At 36.9% G+C, this 16,769-nt stretch overlaps 1 protein-coding gene across 1 annotated transcript in view; it reads right to left on the bottom strand.

The window, feature by feature from the left end:
* TBC1D22A (TBC1 domain family member 22A) overlaps positions 1-16,769 on the bottom strand; it is a 105,718-nt gene that overhangs the window by 20,642 nt on the left and 68,307 nt on the right. The window contains exon 12 of the mRNA XM_015823499.1: positions 450-545. Within this exon, the coding sequence (XP_015678985.1) occupies positions 450-545 (96 nt within the window). The remainder of the gene's footprint in view (positions 1-449; positions 546-16,769) is intronic.

The raw sequence follows: 16,769 nt of genomic DNA, 5'->3' as shown, positions 1-16,769 counted from the left end.
ACCACTCTCTGGGCTCCATTTAAACATGATTAGATATTTTTCCTTTATCTTCCCATATGGCCAGGTTAATTAGTTTTTACCAATTATCAAAACTATTTTCCTTCTGCTTAATTTGTTTTCAACATGAAAGTTGCTATGCTGGAATTGTATCAAATGAAGTTTGCCTACTCCTGGTAGCCGGATTTTTTATTTTATTTTTTTGGTCAAACCATCTTGATGTTGCCCCATCCAAAACAAGGAGATGGACAAATGGAAAAATATTCAGCTGCAACTTTGTACTTTCCTTTCATTTTAAATTCAGCAAGAGAAATACGGAAAAACATCCAAATGTATCCAAGGCTGTTGAAACCCAGTAAAAGTGGAAGTCTTCTGCTACTAATGAAGGTATTTTTTTAAAAATAAAATAAAATATCCTTTTTTAATAAAAATAAAAATAATGTTTTACTTACTTGGAAGTCTTTTTCTTCAAGGATTTCCTTTTTCCATGTGACAAGGAAGGCAGCGCAGACATATAGGTGGAAGTGGGAAAAACCTTCTGGTTCAGACTGTTAAAAGAAAGCATAAATACATTCAACATAAAAATACATTTGAGTAGATAACACAATACTGTTCAGAAAGTCTTTTTGTAATTAGCAAATCAGATTTCAAATAAAAGTTTTTTCATTTGTGTAGAGAAAATAGGAATAAATAAAACAGTACTACCCAAGAATGACTAGTTTATGCAAGTATATAAAAAGCATAATATCCGCCAATAAAAAAACATCTGGCTTCAACTTGAGGGAATAAAACTGCTGTCATTGTTCTTCATGGGCAGGTTTTGCTAGGGGCGAGTCAATGGCCTTCATTAGTTCTTCCTTAGCTTTGATGACTTCTGAAGCAATGCATTGTTCTATACCAGGGGTCTGCAACCTTAAACACTCAAAGAGCCACTTGGACCCGTTTCCCAGAGAAAACACTGGGAGCCGCAAAACTTGCGCGCGCACACACAAAGGGTGGGAGCTTGATTGAAGAGTTTAATTAAAAAGAAATAGAGGCTGCTGTGCGTGAGTTCTCTCTCTCTCTCTTTCTCTCCCTCTCTCTCTTTCTCTCTCTCCCTCTCTCTCCCTCTCTCCGATCTTCTGCTCACCTGGCAAGCTGACTTCAGGCTGTTCTCCGATCAGCTGGAATGTTACAGCCTCTCCAGGGTCTTGTGATTTACATTCAGATGCTTGGCAACTGATTCATATTTATGACGGTCACAGTGTCCCAGGGTCGTGTGAAGTGACCAAAACCTGCTGCAACCACCCAGCAGACGGGGGGAATAAAAACCAAACAACCCCCCCCCCCCGCTGCCAATCGTCAACAGAAATGCTCACAACAATGAAAACCCTGGACAGAAGGAAGAGTGCGGCCAGGCAGGCAGGCAGATGTCTTGCTCAGCTGTGGCTTGGGGGGCACTTTTTTCAGTGCCATTGTAACTTCAAACAGTCACTAAGCGAACTGTTGTAAGTCGAGCACTACCTGTACTTTAGCAAGTTTTTGACACCTTGCTAGACGACTGGTGGTACTCGGATGTTGCCATATCCTAAAAGTGGTACAATGGGTGAAAAGGTTGAAAAGCCCTGCCTTAGAAGATATCTTAGATATCCTATCAACATGAGCTTGCTGGGAAAGATCATTACATTTTTTAGAGTTGGGAGTGATCAATATGACAATATGTTCATAATCAAGTTATGTCCAGGAAATTATATATCAGAAGGATATATTCTTCTAGAGTAAAAAAAGGGCATGTCTTATCCGGAAGTCACATCTCATAAACAACTCAAAATGAAAAAAAGTTCTAAAAGAATCCCTAATGATTAATCAGAATCACTACTATTGTTGCCGGAGGAAGATAGGGAATAAAAAAAAGACTGCTCAAGGGATCTGCCTCTTTGCAAGAACGTTAACTATTTTGGACTTTTCTGTAAAACACAGTAAGTACAGGAGTCTTAGTTTCAGCCAAAGAGATCTGAGGCTGTCTGGGTCTAAATTTAATTCCTCCTTAAACCTGACCATTGTCTGAGTTTGACAGTTCATACAACATAATTCCTAACCCAATGTCTGACCCAGTTATAACATGCCATCTGTAGATGACCCAATTCAAATGGAACCTAACACCTCTCCAGAGTATAAGGCAAAGACTTTGGGAAGAATTAGGCCATAGCTAAAGGGATTGCAGAAAAACAGATAATAAACTATCCAAACCATAGAGAAACAGACTTTTTAATTACTGTTACACCCAACAAAACTGACAGGAGATTCAGAGCAAAAGAAAAGCATAATTTTCAGAATTTCAAGGTGACTATGTAAGATGGCTTAAAATGGATTTTTGATCTGATCTAGTAAATCTTTTATATTCTTGGGAGCAAGAAAAAGAAGAAACCCTTCTTTTCAGTCTTAATCCAACACCATCTGGCAAAAGTAAAAGAAGCTGAGCAAAACTTCATGAGAAACTTTGAATAATCCGTTATGCAAAGGCCTAAATACCATTCTCTATACAAGCTGTATCAAAGGTGTTTTTTTTTCCTCTAAGAAAGGGAAATAAAATAGCAAACTATGCCAAAGATCTAAATTTATTCTTGATATTTTCTGTTTTCACATTGTTTTTCAGTACCGTTTGCCTAGGCTCTTTTAAATTAAATCAAATAGGCTTAAGCATTCAGTTCATTAAAGGAAAATGCATATTCCCTTTAGATCTGAGAATTCATCATAGTTCAGAGATAAAACTAGGGTATAAAGCATTTCAAATGGATAGTCTTGGACAGTTTTGGAAATTGAGCAAAGCACCTAATGCATAATTGCCTTTCCTAACACCTGCTACCTATTATAACTTTCCATTTGCAGCCCTTGAAGTTACAAGCAGATTCATCTTTAAATGTATAAAATGGCAGGCCAATAGCTAAACGCTGCTTAGAAATCAAATATAAACAATGACCTTGATTTAAATATTTTAGCAAAAGATCTTAAAAACAGATGTACCGCCTTCCAGAAGACTTATTCTGAACATATTAGGCGTGACTCTGAGTGCATCACCACAGAACCATCTGTCACCATCAATAAAAATCATTTAGACGGTTAACACCACAAATATCGCATTGCTTTGCGAAAAGTTTATCGCTCCCCGGGATGAAATCGAACCCATTATTTCAGACTTTGCCCTCAAAAATCTCATGAATTAGTCATGAATCTAACTTGAGAGACAGAAGGAAGTATAGCAGAACATATTATGCTATTACATTGCACCCCACCACTTCAAAAGGAAATGTTATTATGAGGCTTAATGTTGTATTGGTTCATAATTGCAATAAAATCTACTGTTATACCAAAAATTTGCAGACTAGTTTAAAGGGTCAATTCCCAATTGCAGTAAAACATATACATTGATTTTCCCTTTTCTAGAAAAATAAAATTTCAGATCCCAATACAAACACCTTAACAACAAATATTATTCTGATTCCTTTCTAGAATTCTTTATGCATTGTGCTACTAATGTCTAACTATACCTCCTTGGACTAATAGGAGTTGTTTAGGTAGCTTGAAGTAGTTGTAGGGGAAGTTGTCTGAAGACTTCCTGTTTTGAAATTAGTTTAGGTGAGTGGGTTACAAAAAGAAATAGTGCAAAGGAAATAGTAAAATGGGTTTTAGGTGGAAGGTACCAATTGGCTCTCCCTTTTCATGGGCTATCAAATTCTGCCCATGCACTCACTCCAATCATATCTCAGATCCTTTGCTGATATGTCGACTTCCAACTGTGCAATTATGTCACCTGGAGAAAAATGATATCAGAACTGCAGATGGAAAAACCCTCTTGTGCTTAGGAGCTACAAGGAAGTGAATAGTAAGCACAAGAAAGGATTGAGGAGTCCTCTCTACTGTATTTTGAACCAGTCAGACATTTCCTAAAGGAATAAAGATCTAAAAGTTGTGATAGAAGATTGCAGCAGTTCTTTTCAAGAAAAACAAAAGTCCATTGTTTCAAAAGCTGATAGCTCCCATCTTTTAGGCTTCAAATCTAGAACCATAGTGAAAATTTGCTATGAACAAAGATGATTAAGTTGCAGCAGATAGTAGGTTATCTATTCCTACATTATTTAAATTAGATTTCATAAGGAGAAAATGTAAGTTTCTTTAGTATTATCTCTCTTACTGAAATATACTATATACTATCTGCAAATTCCTTTGACGTGCATATTCTGCAATGTCCAGGTAACTTAAGCAACAGAAGGGGATATCCATAAAAGAAACAGCTAATTGCTAAAACTCTTTTTCTATAATAGGGACAGTCATCTGTAATTTTCTTAAAAAGCGTTTGCAATGCTTCTCTTCGACTACAACCAGCATCATGTTTCACACTAGAGAATAAACACCAAGGATTCAATAGTCCTGCTATGCAACTACAGTCACCTAGCTGGACAAGCAACCAGTTAATTCGATTGAAGGCCTCCCTTCACTTTCATAATATAAACTCCTGATTGACAAAATAAACAAATGAACTTATTTTGAAGGAGGGTTTTATACAATATGGAGCTAATATATTTTTGTTATTCCACATTTTCATTAAGAAAGCCAAGCAGAAAGAAATGGTGGACAATAGAACTGTTTTCCCCTATCAGAACTATTATAGGAACAGCTAGAAAATTAGTAAGGCATAATTCCACTCCCTCTGCAAATTTAGCTACGAGCTTCCCTATTTAATACCAGGTGCAATTCTGCCATATATACAGACCAATAATAATAAATACAATGTGTAAGAAATGAGCAATTGATAGTAAGTAAGAACTGATAGGGGACTTGGGAATATCAAATGTTGACCAACAAAGCTGTTAGACTGAATATTTTTTCTTTTATATTTTTGCAACTGCATTAACAATTGCAGTCTAAACAGACTGAAAGTAGCTGAATGTTCTTATTAGGAGCCACCCATCTTTTACAGCAACTTCTGTAATCTGATTCCTTCCAATTAGGTTGGATTACATATCCCAACATTCTGAGGTAGAATCTGTTTGAATTTAATTCAAATGAAGTAGTCTAGAAATCCTGAGATGATTTTGATTCTAGATGAATGGATACAATCACCACTTTACTGCATCTTGCAATTCTGTAAGCTAAAAGGTCTTCTGAAATGAATCAACTGCAGACCAATTTAGCAATTATAAGAATTTATCAGCTGCAGAAACTTTTTGACAGCCTATGGCAGGGGTGTCAAACTGCCGGCCCACGGGCCGGACGCGTCATGTGGAAGCTGCGCCCACCCCATTGCCGGCAATGGCAAAACCGGCCCGACCTCACATGACGTCGCGAGTTTGACATGCCTGGCCTATGGGTATATTCTCTCAGGATTAAGCTTTGGGGTTTACATGTTCTCTTGAGCCAAGACAAAGAGAAACACTGATGGCACCTTCATATCCCCAACCTTTTGAGCAGCAGGGATCGGTTCCATGGACAAAGGATTTTCTGCGGACTGGAGGGGGCGTGGTTTCATGTACTGCTTGCATCCCACAGATGGGGTTTTGCTTGTTTGCACAGACCGGTTTCTGGCATGCTGTGGCCCGATGCTGGTCCATGGACCGGGGGTTGGGGGCCCCTGTGCTATCTGATCCTAATGACATAAATTCCAACCCCCTCCATGAGATTCATATATGCAACTCTTTCCACCTACTTCAGAGCTGCAGATCACAAGAAACAGAAGCTGAAACAGTGGGAAGAGGGAGGTATTCTGTCAGACATTAGTATTTTGAGTAGGCAGCTCCTGTTAGAGCAGCTTTCAACTGAAGGCACAAGCTTCTCTTTCTAGAGCAGACTGGCCTGGATGGGAGGCGCAATTGCTCTTAGTGATAAGTCAGCAAGCCTAGAAGACAGAACTCTAAACCAGGCTTCGGTGGAGTGGTTCCTATAGGACTCAGAATTGCTAACTGACACCTGAGACCTGCAAAATTAAATAATTACACACAATCCAAAGGAGTAATCATATATTTGGCAGCATACATATTAAAATAGTTTTTAAAATGGTCAAATTGTACAAACTTTTGAGAAGTCTCTACGCGTTCATTTTAATATCTACAACACTAAATGCTGCCAGTTTTAAATGGTTCCTAACCCGTGATGAAAGCTTTCCCAGAAATATAGGTCTGAGACTAGCTGGTGTCTGACTGTCAGGTATGGGACTTGTTAACATTTGCTTCATTTGAATATAATAATAATAATAATAATAATAATAATAATAATAATAATAATAATAATAATAATAATAATAATAATAATAATAATAATAATAATAATAATAATAATAATAAAGTTGGAAGGGACCTTGGAGGTCATCGAGTCCAACCCCCTGCTCAGGCAGGAACCCTACACCATTTCAGACAAATGGCTGTCCATTCTCTTCTTAAAATCTTCCAGTGTTGGAGCATTCACCGCTTCTGGAGGCAGGTTGTTCCATTGGTTAATTGTTCTCACTGTCAGGAAGTTTCTCCTTAGTTCTAGGTTGCTTCTCTCTTTGGTTAGTTTCCATCCGTTGCTTCTTGTTCTGCCTTCAGGCGCCTTGGAGAATAGCTTGACTCCCTCTTCTTTGTGGCAGCCCCTGAGATATTGGAACACTGCTATCATGTCTCCCCTCGTCCTTCTCTTCCTTACCCTACATACCCAATTCCAGCAACCATTCCTTATATGCTTTAGCCTCCAGTCCCCTAATCATCTTTGTTGCTCTTCTCTGTACTCTTTCTAGAGTCTCAGCATCTTTTTTACATCGTGGTGACCAAAACTGGATGCAGTATTCCAAGGGTGGCCTTACTAAGGCTTTGTAAAGTGGTATTAATACTTCACGTGATCTTGATTCTATCCCTCTGTTAATGCACCTAGCACTGTGTTGACTTTTTTGGCAGCTGCAGCACACTGCAGGCTCATATTTAAGTGATTGTCCACTAGGACTCCGAGATCCCTCTCACAGTTACTACTATTGAGCAAGGTACCCCCTATACTATACCTGTACATTTGGTTTTTCTTGCATTTACATTGATGATGGATTTTAATTAGTTTTATTATAATCATAGATCAATATTTATCAAGCATCGTTAAGCAGGAAAAAAAACCGTTTACAGCTAGTTATTGATATTAAACTATTTTCACCTTGCCTACTTCAAAAACATCCATTTCACCTGTTAGTTGAAGCAGTCGAGGGTTGTTCTTCTGAAATCAATTTCTATGTAACAGCAATCTATGCTTCCTTTTTGCACTGGGAAAGGACATCAAAGTTCACCCATTCTAATTTTAATGGAATTGTTTGATGGAGAAAAAGAACAATGTAACAGAACAATACATCCATGAGATTAAACACAGATCAATCTTGTCATGATTTGTCACTGTACAAAAGACTGACAGCAGCATCCATAGATGAAATGAAACTAAATGTGGCATCGTTATGCCTTTTCAGGTTAGCTTTTTGAACTAAAGGTCAAACAACTCCAAGTAGATTTTTTAAAACAAGAACGTAATCAGCATTCCATGCTGTGGCATAATTCCTTACCCTAAAACCACAATTCCATAACTGACTGCAGATTCCAGAGATTCTGCTGAGAGATGAACTCCAAGAGGCTAATCCTTACTTTGAATTGTTATCTCAATTAGCTAGCACCACTTTAAAAATTAATACTCAAGTTTCTTTTTTCTTCCCTTTTTTGCCTTTTCTGTTTTTTTTATGTTTAAGCTTTTTCAGATGAAGAACAGATATCCTTTAAATAGACAAACACAGATTTTATGGGATAATGAACTTCAAAACTAACTTTTCGTTTTTTAATAGGCACCTGAATTATTTTTCTGAAGGAAATATCACTGTCATCCTTAGTAAAAGAGCTCTTGCAAAGGCTAAAGTATGTATGGATATAAGTTTTTCCTCCCCTCAATTCAGCCATACTACAATCTACTGAATTCTTTTCAGTGGAATTTTTCTAATACCGTAAGACAGAATATCTTGATTTTAAGATATTCTTTAAAATCAAATTTTCAATGAAATGACATGGTTGCAAATCAGGAATGTACTTCAACTTAACAGAAAGCCTGAATGTGGCACATTTGAGGCATTTCAGTTCTTTTTGACTGACTTGGCTTTTTACTCTGTCAAAAAGCATAATTTAGCTCAGTAATATATCATGCTCTCGATTACAATGGCAATGAGTGCACTACTGGAAGAGCTGAAGAGCCAGATTTTTAAGGGGGGGTTCCTCCATGTTGTGTGATGGGATGTTAGATTAGGCTACACAGTAGATTGGGCAATTCTTGCATTACCCTATTTAATAACATGGATCTACAGTTCTGTCAGGCCTTCAAAGTAGGCCAGATCAAAAAATAGGCACCTAAGGGAATTCTAGGAATACTACTTTACTGATGTACAATATCACAACAGAAATATGAAAGACTGTTCAATCTTGTCCCATCTTATTCCAACAAAATCAAGGCAGGGTTATTTTGAGTTTCTTTCTCATAATTGCTTCAATCACTGGACTGTGTACAGATAGTCCTCAACTTACAATCACAATTGAGCCCCAATTTTCTGTTGCTAAGTGACACATTTGTTAAGTGACACATTTGTTAAGTGAGTTTTGCCCAATTTTACGACCTTTCTTGCCACCGTTGTTAAGTAAATCACTGCAGTTGATAAGTTAATAACCAGTTGTTAAGTGAATCTGGCTTCCCCATTGACTTTGCTTGTCAGAAGGTCGCCAAAGGGGACATGACCTTGGGACACAGCAATGGTCATAAGTATGAACCAGTTGCCAAGGGTCTGAATTTTGAGCACATGATCATGGGGATGCTACAAAGGTCGTAACTGTGAAAAACGGTCATAAGTCACATTTTTCGATGCCATTGCAACTTTTAACAGTCACTAAACCAGTGGTTCTCAACCTTTTTAATGCCGCGACCCCCAACCGGTCGTAAGTCGAGGACTAAACCGGTCGTAAGTCGAGGACTAAACCGGTCGTAAGTCGAGGACTAAACCGGTCGTAAGTCGAGGAGTACCCAACCGGTCGTAAGTCGAGGACTTTCCCTGCACGGGAACACCGCGCATGCGTGGTTCCGCCCCCTGCGCCGGCCGAGGCGTAGCTGGCAAGCGGCAGAGACGGAGCAGGCCGACCACCAGCTGGCCCAGCTCAAGGGAGGTAAGGCAACTGCCGGAAAAGGGGAAAAAAATGGCAGACAGCCTTGCTTGGCGACCCCCGTGAAATGGTCGATTGACCCCAAATGGGGTCACAACCCATAGGTTGAGAACTGCTGCACTAAACAAACTGTTTTAATCATTTCTTCAGGTCCCTCCTTAATTACGCTTTCATGCCTTCTCTAAGATCATCTAGAATTTCTTTACAGGCTGGCTGCATACTTATCCAGTGCATGTGGATAAAAAATAGGTCTATAAACACTTATTTGGAATTAAATTGCAATGAATGCAATGGAACCTGCTTCTTAGCCTGCAGTACTACACTATGAGATTGTTCTAGTAGAATAGAATAATAACTTTTATTGTCACTTTGAATGTACACTAATTGACATACATTAAAATGAAATTTCATTGCATTCAGCTCTCAAAGGGTCACCACCTCCGAAATACACTACATAAATATGACAAAAATAAATAAATAAATACAGAATTATGCATATACCCACATATATTATATGACACAGAGAAACAACAGTCTAGTTCAGGTTATGTATACTGTGTACAGCAAGAAAAACGTGAAAAATGTAGTAGTTTATATTTAGAATAAACTTTATATCTTTGAATTCACCATCAATCTAATTTGGAATATTAAAATGTAGAAAAATTCCTCAGCTATTCTTCCCATGCACATGTATTGGGGTCATACAGGACATACAGAAATACAATATACAAGCTGATGTTGTTTAATCTATATCCACATATTGTCTGGGGTTATCTCCCCTTTCCTTATTTGGGACATGCCAATCCTGAATTTTAGATGGTTCCTTAAGAGTCACGCTTCAACCAAATCCTGATGTAAGTAAAGTATTTGAGAATTTGTTCAAAAGCCTTTTAGTAAATATGATTTTACTGATCTTTTAAAGTATATCCACAATAATATCCAAATAAATACATTGATCTATGTTTTGCTGTAAAGTTTTACCAAAAAGAAATGTGCACTTCTTCAAAATTCTTTTGTCAAGAGATGTGATATAGAAATGTTAAGTGAATAAATGTATTTATATACATTTACATATATTTACATTTAAATATATTACTAAAAGTTATATCACCATTATATTACTAAATAAAATATTATTGACCAGGCTAATACAGCAAAGAATAACTTTCCAAAAATGGTATTAGATCTACCACAGCGACAGTGGAAATATAGGAACTAGGCAGCCTGCAAATTGTAAAATATATTAAGAAAATATTCAAAACAGATTTTATATACAGTATTCATTGTTTTGTCTCCATACTTTCTTCTAAGGGAAAAAAAATCAAGACAAATGCAACTTACACATTTTCTTCAAAACATGCATGATTGGAAAGCACTGAAGTGATCATAAAAGTATGCCATGTCTCAAGATATATTTTTAGAAATATATTTACAATTGTTCACCCTCCACAAATATGCAATATATTCTGATCAAGTAAAATAACCTAGAGAATTTTAGAAAGTTAAATCTTTGCCTACAAGCTCTCATGTGCTGGCTAACAATATTTCAAGATTTCCTATATAATAACACTACCTCACAATAAATAATTATCTCTGGTACCTAGTAATAAACATAACAGTAAAATTATTAATGGAAGTATTCTGAGGATTATAAAAATTTAAGAAGGAAAGATAAAGTAAATTATTGGCAAAGTAATATTGGAAACAATTTTGATAACATGGTCTAAAAGGAACTGGTGAGAAGAATCATTATTTTGAGCCGTGTTCACCAAAATGGCAATTGCTGGAATCCTAATATCATTTAGCTCTCAAATTGCGTCTTATAAGCAATCATCATATACATTACACACACTTCTCCCTTATAAAACTTGTAAACTGTTCATAAACAACAAGAGAGATGAAATCTCTCCACCTGCTCCCCATTTCACAAACTATTTCAGTCTGGGAATGAATCAGGAGTTCTGAGAAATGATATGATTAGTCCAGTTGCCCAGTTGTTTGAATATGGTTTAAAAAAATAGAAAAAATCTGGATATAAATGTATTTTAGTTTAAGAGGGATAGGCCCCTCAAGTAACATAGTATTCTTCTTCTTTTTTTACGATATGAGAAATATAAAAATGTTGGGATGTTTTATATGAGGGAAAGGTTTTAGATATTTAAGTGTAATTGATCTTGAGAAAATCTCAGTTGACAAGAATGTTCTGAATAGACTCAAAAGATTAGATGTTTGGATTTATTAGATGGAATATTTAAAGATTAAACATTTGTTTGGATATGGTTAAAAAGAATAGAAAAATTTTGGATATAAATATATTTTAGATTAAGAGGAATATGTTTTTTAACTAGTATACTATTTCCCTCTTTTCTTCTCTTTTTCTTTCTGTTTTTTTTTTAGATATGAGAAACGTAAAACTTTTGGGATGGCTTGTATGAGGAAAAAGATGTAATACTTAAGTGTAATTAACTCTGAGAAAATCTTAACTGGTAAGAATGTTTTGAACATTGAGGGGAAAACAAATCTAAATAAGAACTTTGAAAGGACTTATGACGAGGTAATTAAAATGATCACTTAGAAAAGAAGCTTTATATTGATGTGGTTGTTAAATTCTAGAAAAATGTTTATATTCAATTGTTATCTATCAAAATATTAAGAAATGTACTAATTTAAGGTTGGTTAAAGAGAATATTACTGGAAGAATAGAAAATCAAAGAAAGCTACTATGTGGATTATGCAATTATAGAAATTAATTGTTATGGATAGTTTTAAATGTAAACCCAGACAACACGCTGTTTACCAAATATTAAGGTTACTACGTTAAACAAAATCAATAAAATATATTAAAAAAAAAAAGAAATGTGTTGAGAAAAAAAGACGCACATTAACTGCCAAAGATTTGAGAAGAATCAAACGTGAAGCTACCAGGAACCCATTATCCTCCAGTGCTGTCATATTCAAGAACTGCAACCTACCTGGAGTGCCCAGAAGTATAAAGTGTTCAGTGCTCAGAGACATGGCCAAGGTAAGGAAGGCTGAAACCCAACCACCACTGAACAGGACACATGTTGAAATGGCAAGATTGGGCCAAGAAATATCTGAAGACAGATTTTTCAAACGTTTTATGGATTGATGAGATAAGAGTGACTCTTGAAGGACCAGCTGGATCAGTAATGGGCACAGAGCTCCACTTTGACTCAGATGCCAGCAGGGTTGAGGTGGGCTACTGGTATGGGCTGGTATTATTAAAGATGAGCTAGTTGAACCTATTCAGGTTGAAGATGGACTCAAAATCAACTCCCAAACCTACTGCCAGCTTTTAGAAGACACTATCTTCAAGCAATGGTACATGAAAAAGTCTGAATCTTTCAAGAAGACCATGAATTTTATGTAGGACAATGCTCCATCGCATGCATCGAAGAACTCCACTATGTGGCTAGCCAGTAAAGGCCTTAAAGATGAAAAAATAATGACATGCCTCCTTTCCTCACCTGATCTAAACCCTATTGAGAATTTGTGGACCCTTCTTAAACAGGAGATTTACGGTGAAGGAAAGCAGTACACCTGTCTGAACAGCGTCTGGGAGGCTATGGTTGCTGCTGCACAAAATGTTGATCGTCAACAGATCAAGAAATCGACAGACTCCATGAATGGAAGGCTTATGACTGTTATTGAAAAGAAGGATGGCTATATTGATCACTGATTTTTTATTTTGAAATGTCAGAAATGTTTATTTGTACATTTTGAGTTGTTTGTTTATTATTCTCACTTTAACAGATGCAAATAAACGAGTGAGATAGGCAAATTTTCATTTTTCATTTAGCTGCATGATAATTCTGCACACTAATAGTTGCCCAATAATTGTGCACACATATTCTCCTAAGAAAGCCAAAACCTCACTTTTACTTTCTTAAATATTCAGGTTTGAGGTTTATTAGCATTTTGGATTGATCAAGACCACTGTAGTTGTTCAATAAGAAAATTAAAATACAACTTGCCTAATAATTGTGCCCACAGTGTATAAAACAAATCATCTGATACCAGAGCAGTGCAAATAGTTTGAGGAGTGCTTTGTTTGTGAATTGCCCCTCTGGATATATGGCTTCAAAGCAAGAAGAAGCCACAGCTGTTTCAAGTTTTGGTTGGATGCTTAAAGGCTCTCCCATTATAGGGTCTGCACAGTCAGCCGTGACAGTAAAATGAGATTATCTGAGTTTTCCCATCCTATACTTAGTTTTTCAATGTATGATGAAAGGTATTTTATCTATAATCAAACTAATTTTTTTCTTAGTAAATTTGATTTATTCAAATTAATTCTTTCCTAAATATAAAAAAAGGTTTAGTATTAAATACAGCTCAGATATCACAGCAAATATGAATCTGCATTGTAAAATTGTCTGATTTGTTTATTAGTCAGGATAGTGAAGAGTTCAGTATATGGACAGACACAAATACTTTTCACTCCTTTAAATTGAACTGTCATGAGCCATCTAGGAAGAAAACGTCAGCCAGCCAAGAGGAAATGAAATTTTGAACAATACAATCAAAATTATAAGAATATTTGAAAAGTGAGGATGAACTACATAAGCCACAAGCTTGTTATACCAATGATTAAATGCAGGTCTAAAATAAATAAGATTCACTCATTTCCTGCTAAAAGGCTTGCTCCAAAAAAAATGGCAAATTGTTAAGCAAAACTGAATGGAATAAAAAGATGGCATTTCCTCAATGTTTAGTATCATTAGTATGTTACATTAACATATCATTCATTTTGTCATATATTTTAAGTTTAAAACACTTTTTTATTATAGGCTAAGTTTAGTCAAGAGCTGGTTACTTCAAATCCTTAAGATGGACACAGTGGTTGTAAAAGAACGTTGAATTCACCTGAGACTAAGGAATGTAAGGAATTCACATATAAAACACTGCAGTTGGCAGTCATTAACAGGTTAGAACAGGGGTGTCAAACTGCCGGCCCGTGGGCCGGTTGCATCATGCGTAGGCCGCGCCCACCCCAGCTCCGGCAATGCAAAAAAAGTTGTGATACGTCGCAACATGTCACGCGATGCAGCGAGTTTGACACCCATGGGTTAGAACAGGGGTAGGCAACCTTGGCTCTTTTATGACTCGTGGACTTCAACTCCTAGAATTCCTGAGCCAGCATGGCTCAGCTTGGAAACTTTCCCTTTCCCCTCAGCATGGCTGGCTCAGGAATTCTGGGAGTTAAAGTCCACGAGTCATAAAAGAGCCAAGGTTGCCTACCCCTGGGTTAGAAGAAAGAGAAGTACCAGCCAACAAAGAAAGGAGGAGATAGATGGATACTAATTTTGCCTGTACTGAAGAGAAAGCAAAAGCCTCATTGTTTTGGATGAAAGAAGATGACTAAAATGTGATGGGCATGCTGCTGCTTGAGTTTAAACTGCTTGCTTCCATATGAAATTTTTCAAAGGATTCCATGTAATTACGTTGGAATCCTTTCTGGAAGGCTTCTGAGGAGCCTACATAACTGATTTTACTTTACTTTGGAAGGGCTATGAAACAGAATCCTCTAAACAGTAAGGTAAAAGGAACTAAAGTATGGCTGGAAGACTTGTCTCTGATAGAGAGGAGGTTGAGTCAACTTGGAAGGAGATGCACTTCCAAAAAGAAAAATGAGCAACAGAGCAAATAATGGCTGCTGAAGACTGCATTGTATGATAAAGAGAAATCTACTGAAAGCCTGCTGACCTGGCTGACTCTGGTCAGTGGTGGAATGGGCAAACATTTGTAAAACAGAGTTCATTCTAAGAAAAGAGGAAGCCATTGCCAAACACATTGGCATACAATCTCTTGATGCAGATAGAATAATCTTGCATTTGTACAATGGGACTCGATAGGCTATAACCACAGATGCAATATCCATTCACTGGATGACCACCCTGGCATGATGGGAGGAGGCTTCGTGGTATCCGAAGCAGAACATCCAGATTCAGCCATAGTTTCATTCCATACAGCATTAAACTTGTGAACTCTCACGCTTCCTCCTTCCGTTATATATTCAAGATGGACAGTGTTTAATATTTATTTGTTATGTACATGTAGGGGTGTGGGTCTATACATATGTTGTATATAGCATGTTTAGGTGTGTGTCATGTACGTGTTCACTTTGTGAACAGACAATTAAATTTCATTGTTGATGTGTGTCGTTGCATCCACAGTAAAAAATGACAATAAAGGTTATCTTATCTGATCTGATCTGATCAGCAGGGATGGCGTCATATCCAGACATACGGATGGCAAAGATGAAGAATAGACCAATGCAAAGCTGTAAAATGGTACAAAAGAGATGGACTTTGTGCCCCCTTCTTTTTTTTAATGTAACAGACTACAACAGAATTGCCTAATACAATCTGGATAGTCTGATCAAGAAGACAGTCTTGGAAAACTATGAGGGCTTCCAAACTGCAACGAGTTGGAGGCTATTACTTTGTTGCAATGTTTACTGCCTATAGTAAGCACAGTGGATGCAGAGGGCTCATTAAGAAAGCTTCCATTCTGAACACAAATGTATCAGTTGTGAGTAAATATGTTCAGAAGGGAGGCACGAAACTAAAATGCCCAATACAATTGCATGAAATCAATGGCCAGTGGAGGGATTTATTTTAAGTTGAGTAGAATTGAGAGGAAGTGATGTTTTATAACAAGTAGTGAAGCAGAAGTACCACACCTGTAGGTGATAGATCTGAAGGTGGATGGACCAAACGACTGAAGCCACAGCTGCCATAGAGCTCAGTAATTAAAGAATATAGGCTTAGCCTCTTCATAAACATCAAAAAGAGCCAATAAAGACTGGACAGTATAGCTCCTCAACAATGGAGCTATTGATAATGGGGTTGAAGATGCTTGTAAAGTACAAAGGAACCTGAGAGAGTTGGAGCTGGAATTAGAGAGGTTCTTTATTCCTTTCTCTCTCTCTCTTTTTCTTTTTTCTTTTTGCCCTGGTTGAAGTCAAACAGGGAAGGCTCTTTGAAAGCTTTGAATTCTCAATGGGCAATTTCTTCAGTGTTGACAATGGAACAGACTGCAACAGAATATTCATTGTGGGAGACAGAAAATGTGGTTGATCTCTCAAAGAAATGAGATTCAGACAGCAACCCAGAAGTCAAGAATTGAATGTTGACTTCTTCCATATGATTGCTATGGACCTCGTGTTTCAATGTTTTGGGCAATAACACAGATTGGCAAGGTAAGGAGAAAACACTGGAGGGTATGAATAATTATGAGCCATGTCAAAACTGTGACAAAGATTGTAACAATTTTCAGAATGCTAGGAGAAAGTAGAAAATGGATAAAAAATTCATACCAATGCACATTTTTTCCCAAGTTTATGTGTACATTTTCATTGCAGAATAGCAAAAATAAAGAATATTTCTACTGACATTTTATTTTATTTTTTGGCTGCTGGCTAAAGTGCTATGGTTTTTCAGGAGCAAAGAAGGGCATAGTTGCATAATTACATAAAAATGTGTTCCAAAGTCTATTCTACATTTTCTATGTCTTTAGCTGCTGAATGTTTTTAATTGGCAATTTAAGAGTGAGATTTTTATTCCAGTGCTCACCTTT

This window comes from Protobothrops mucrosquamatus, unplaced genomic scaffold (assembly GCF_001527695.2).
Source record: "Protobothrops mucrosquamatus isolate PMUCROS unplaced genomic scaffold, P.Mucros_1.0 scaffold1888, whole genome shotgun sequence".
NCBI lineage: Eukaryota > Metazoa > Chordata > Lepidosauria > Squamata > Viperidae > Protobothrops > Protobothrops mucrosquamatus.
Note: the sequence above shows the minus strand (reverse complement) of the source record. Positions and strands in the feature narration are given on the sequence as shown.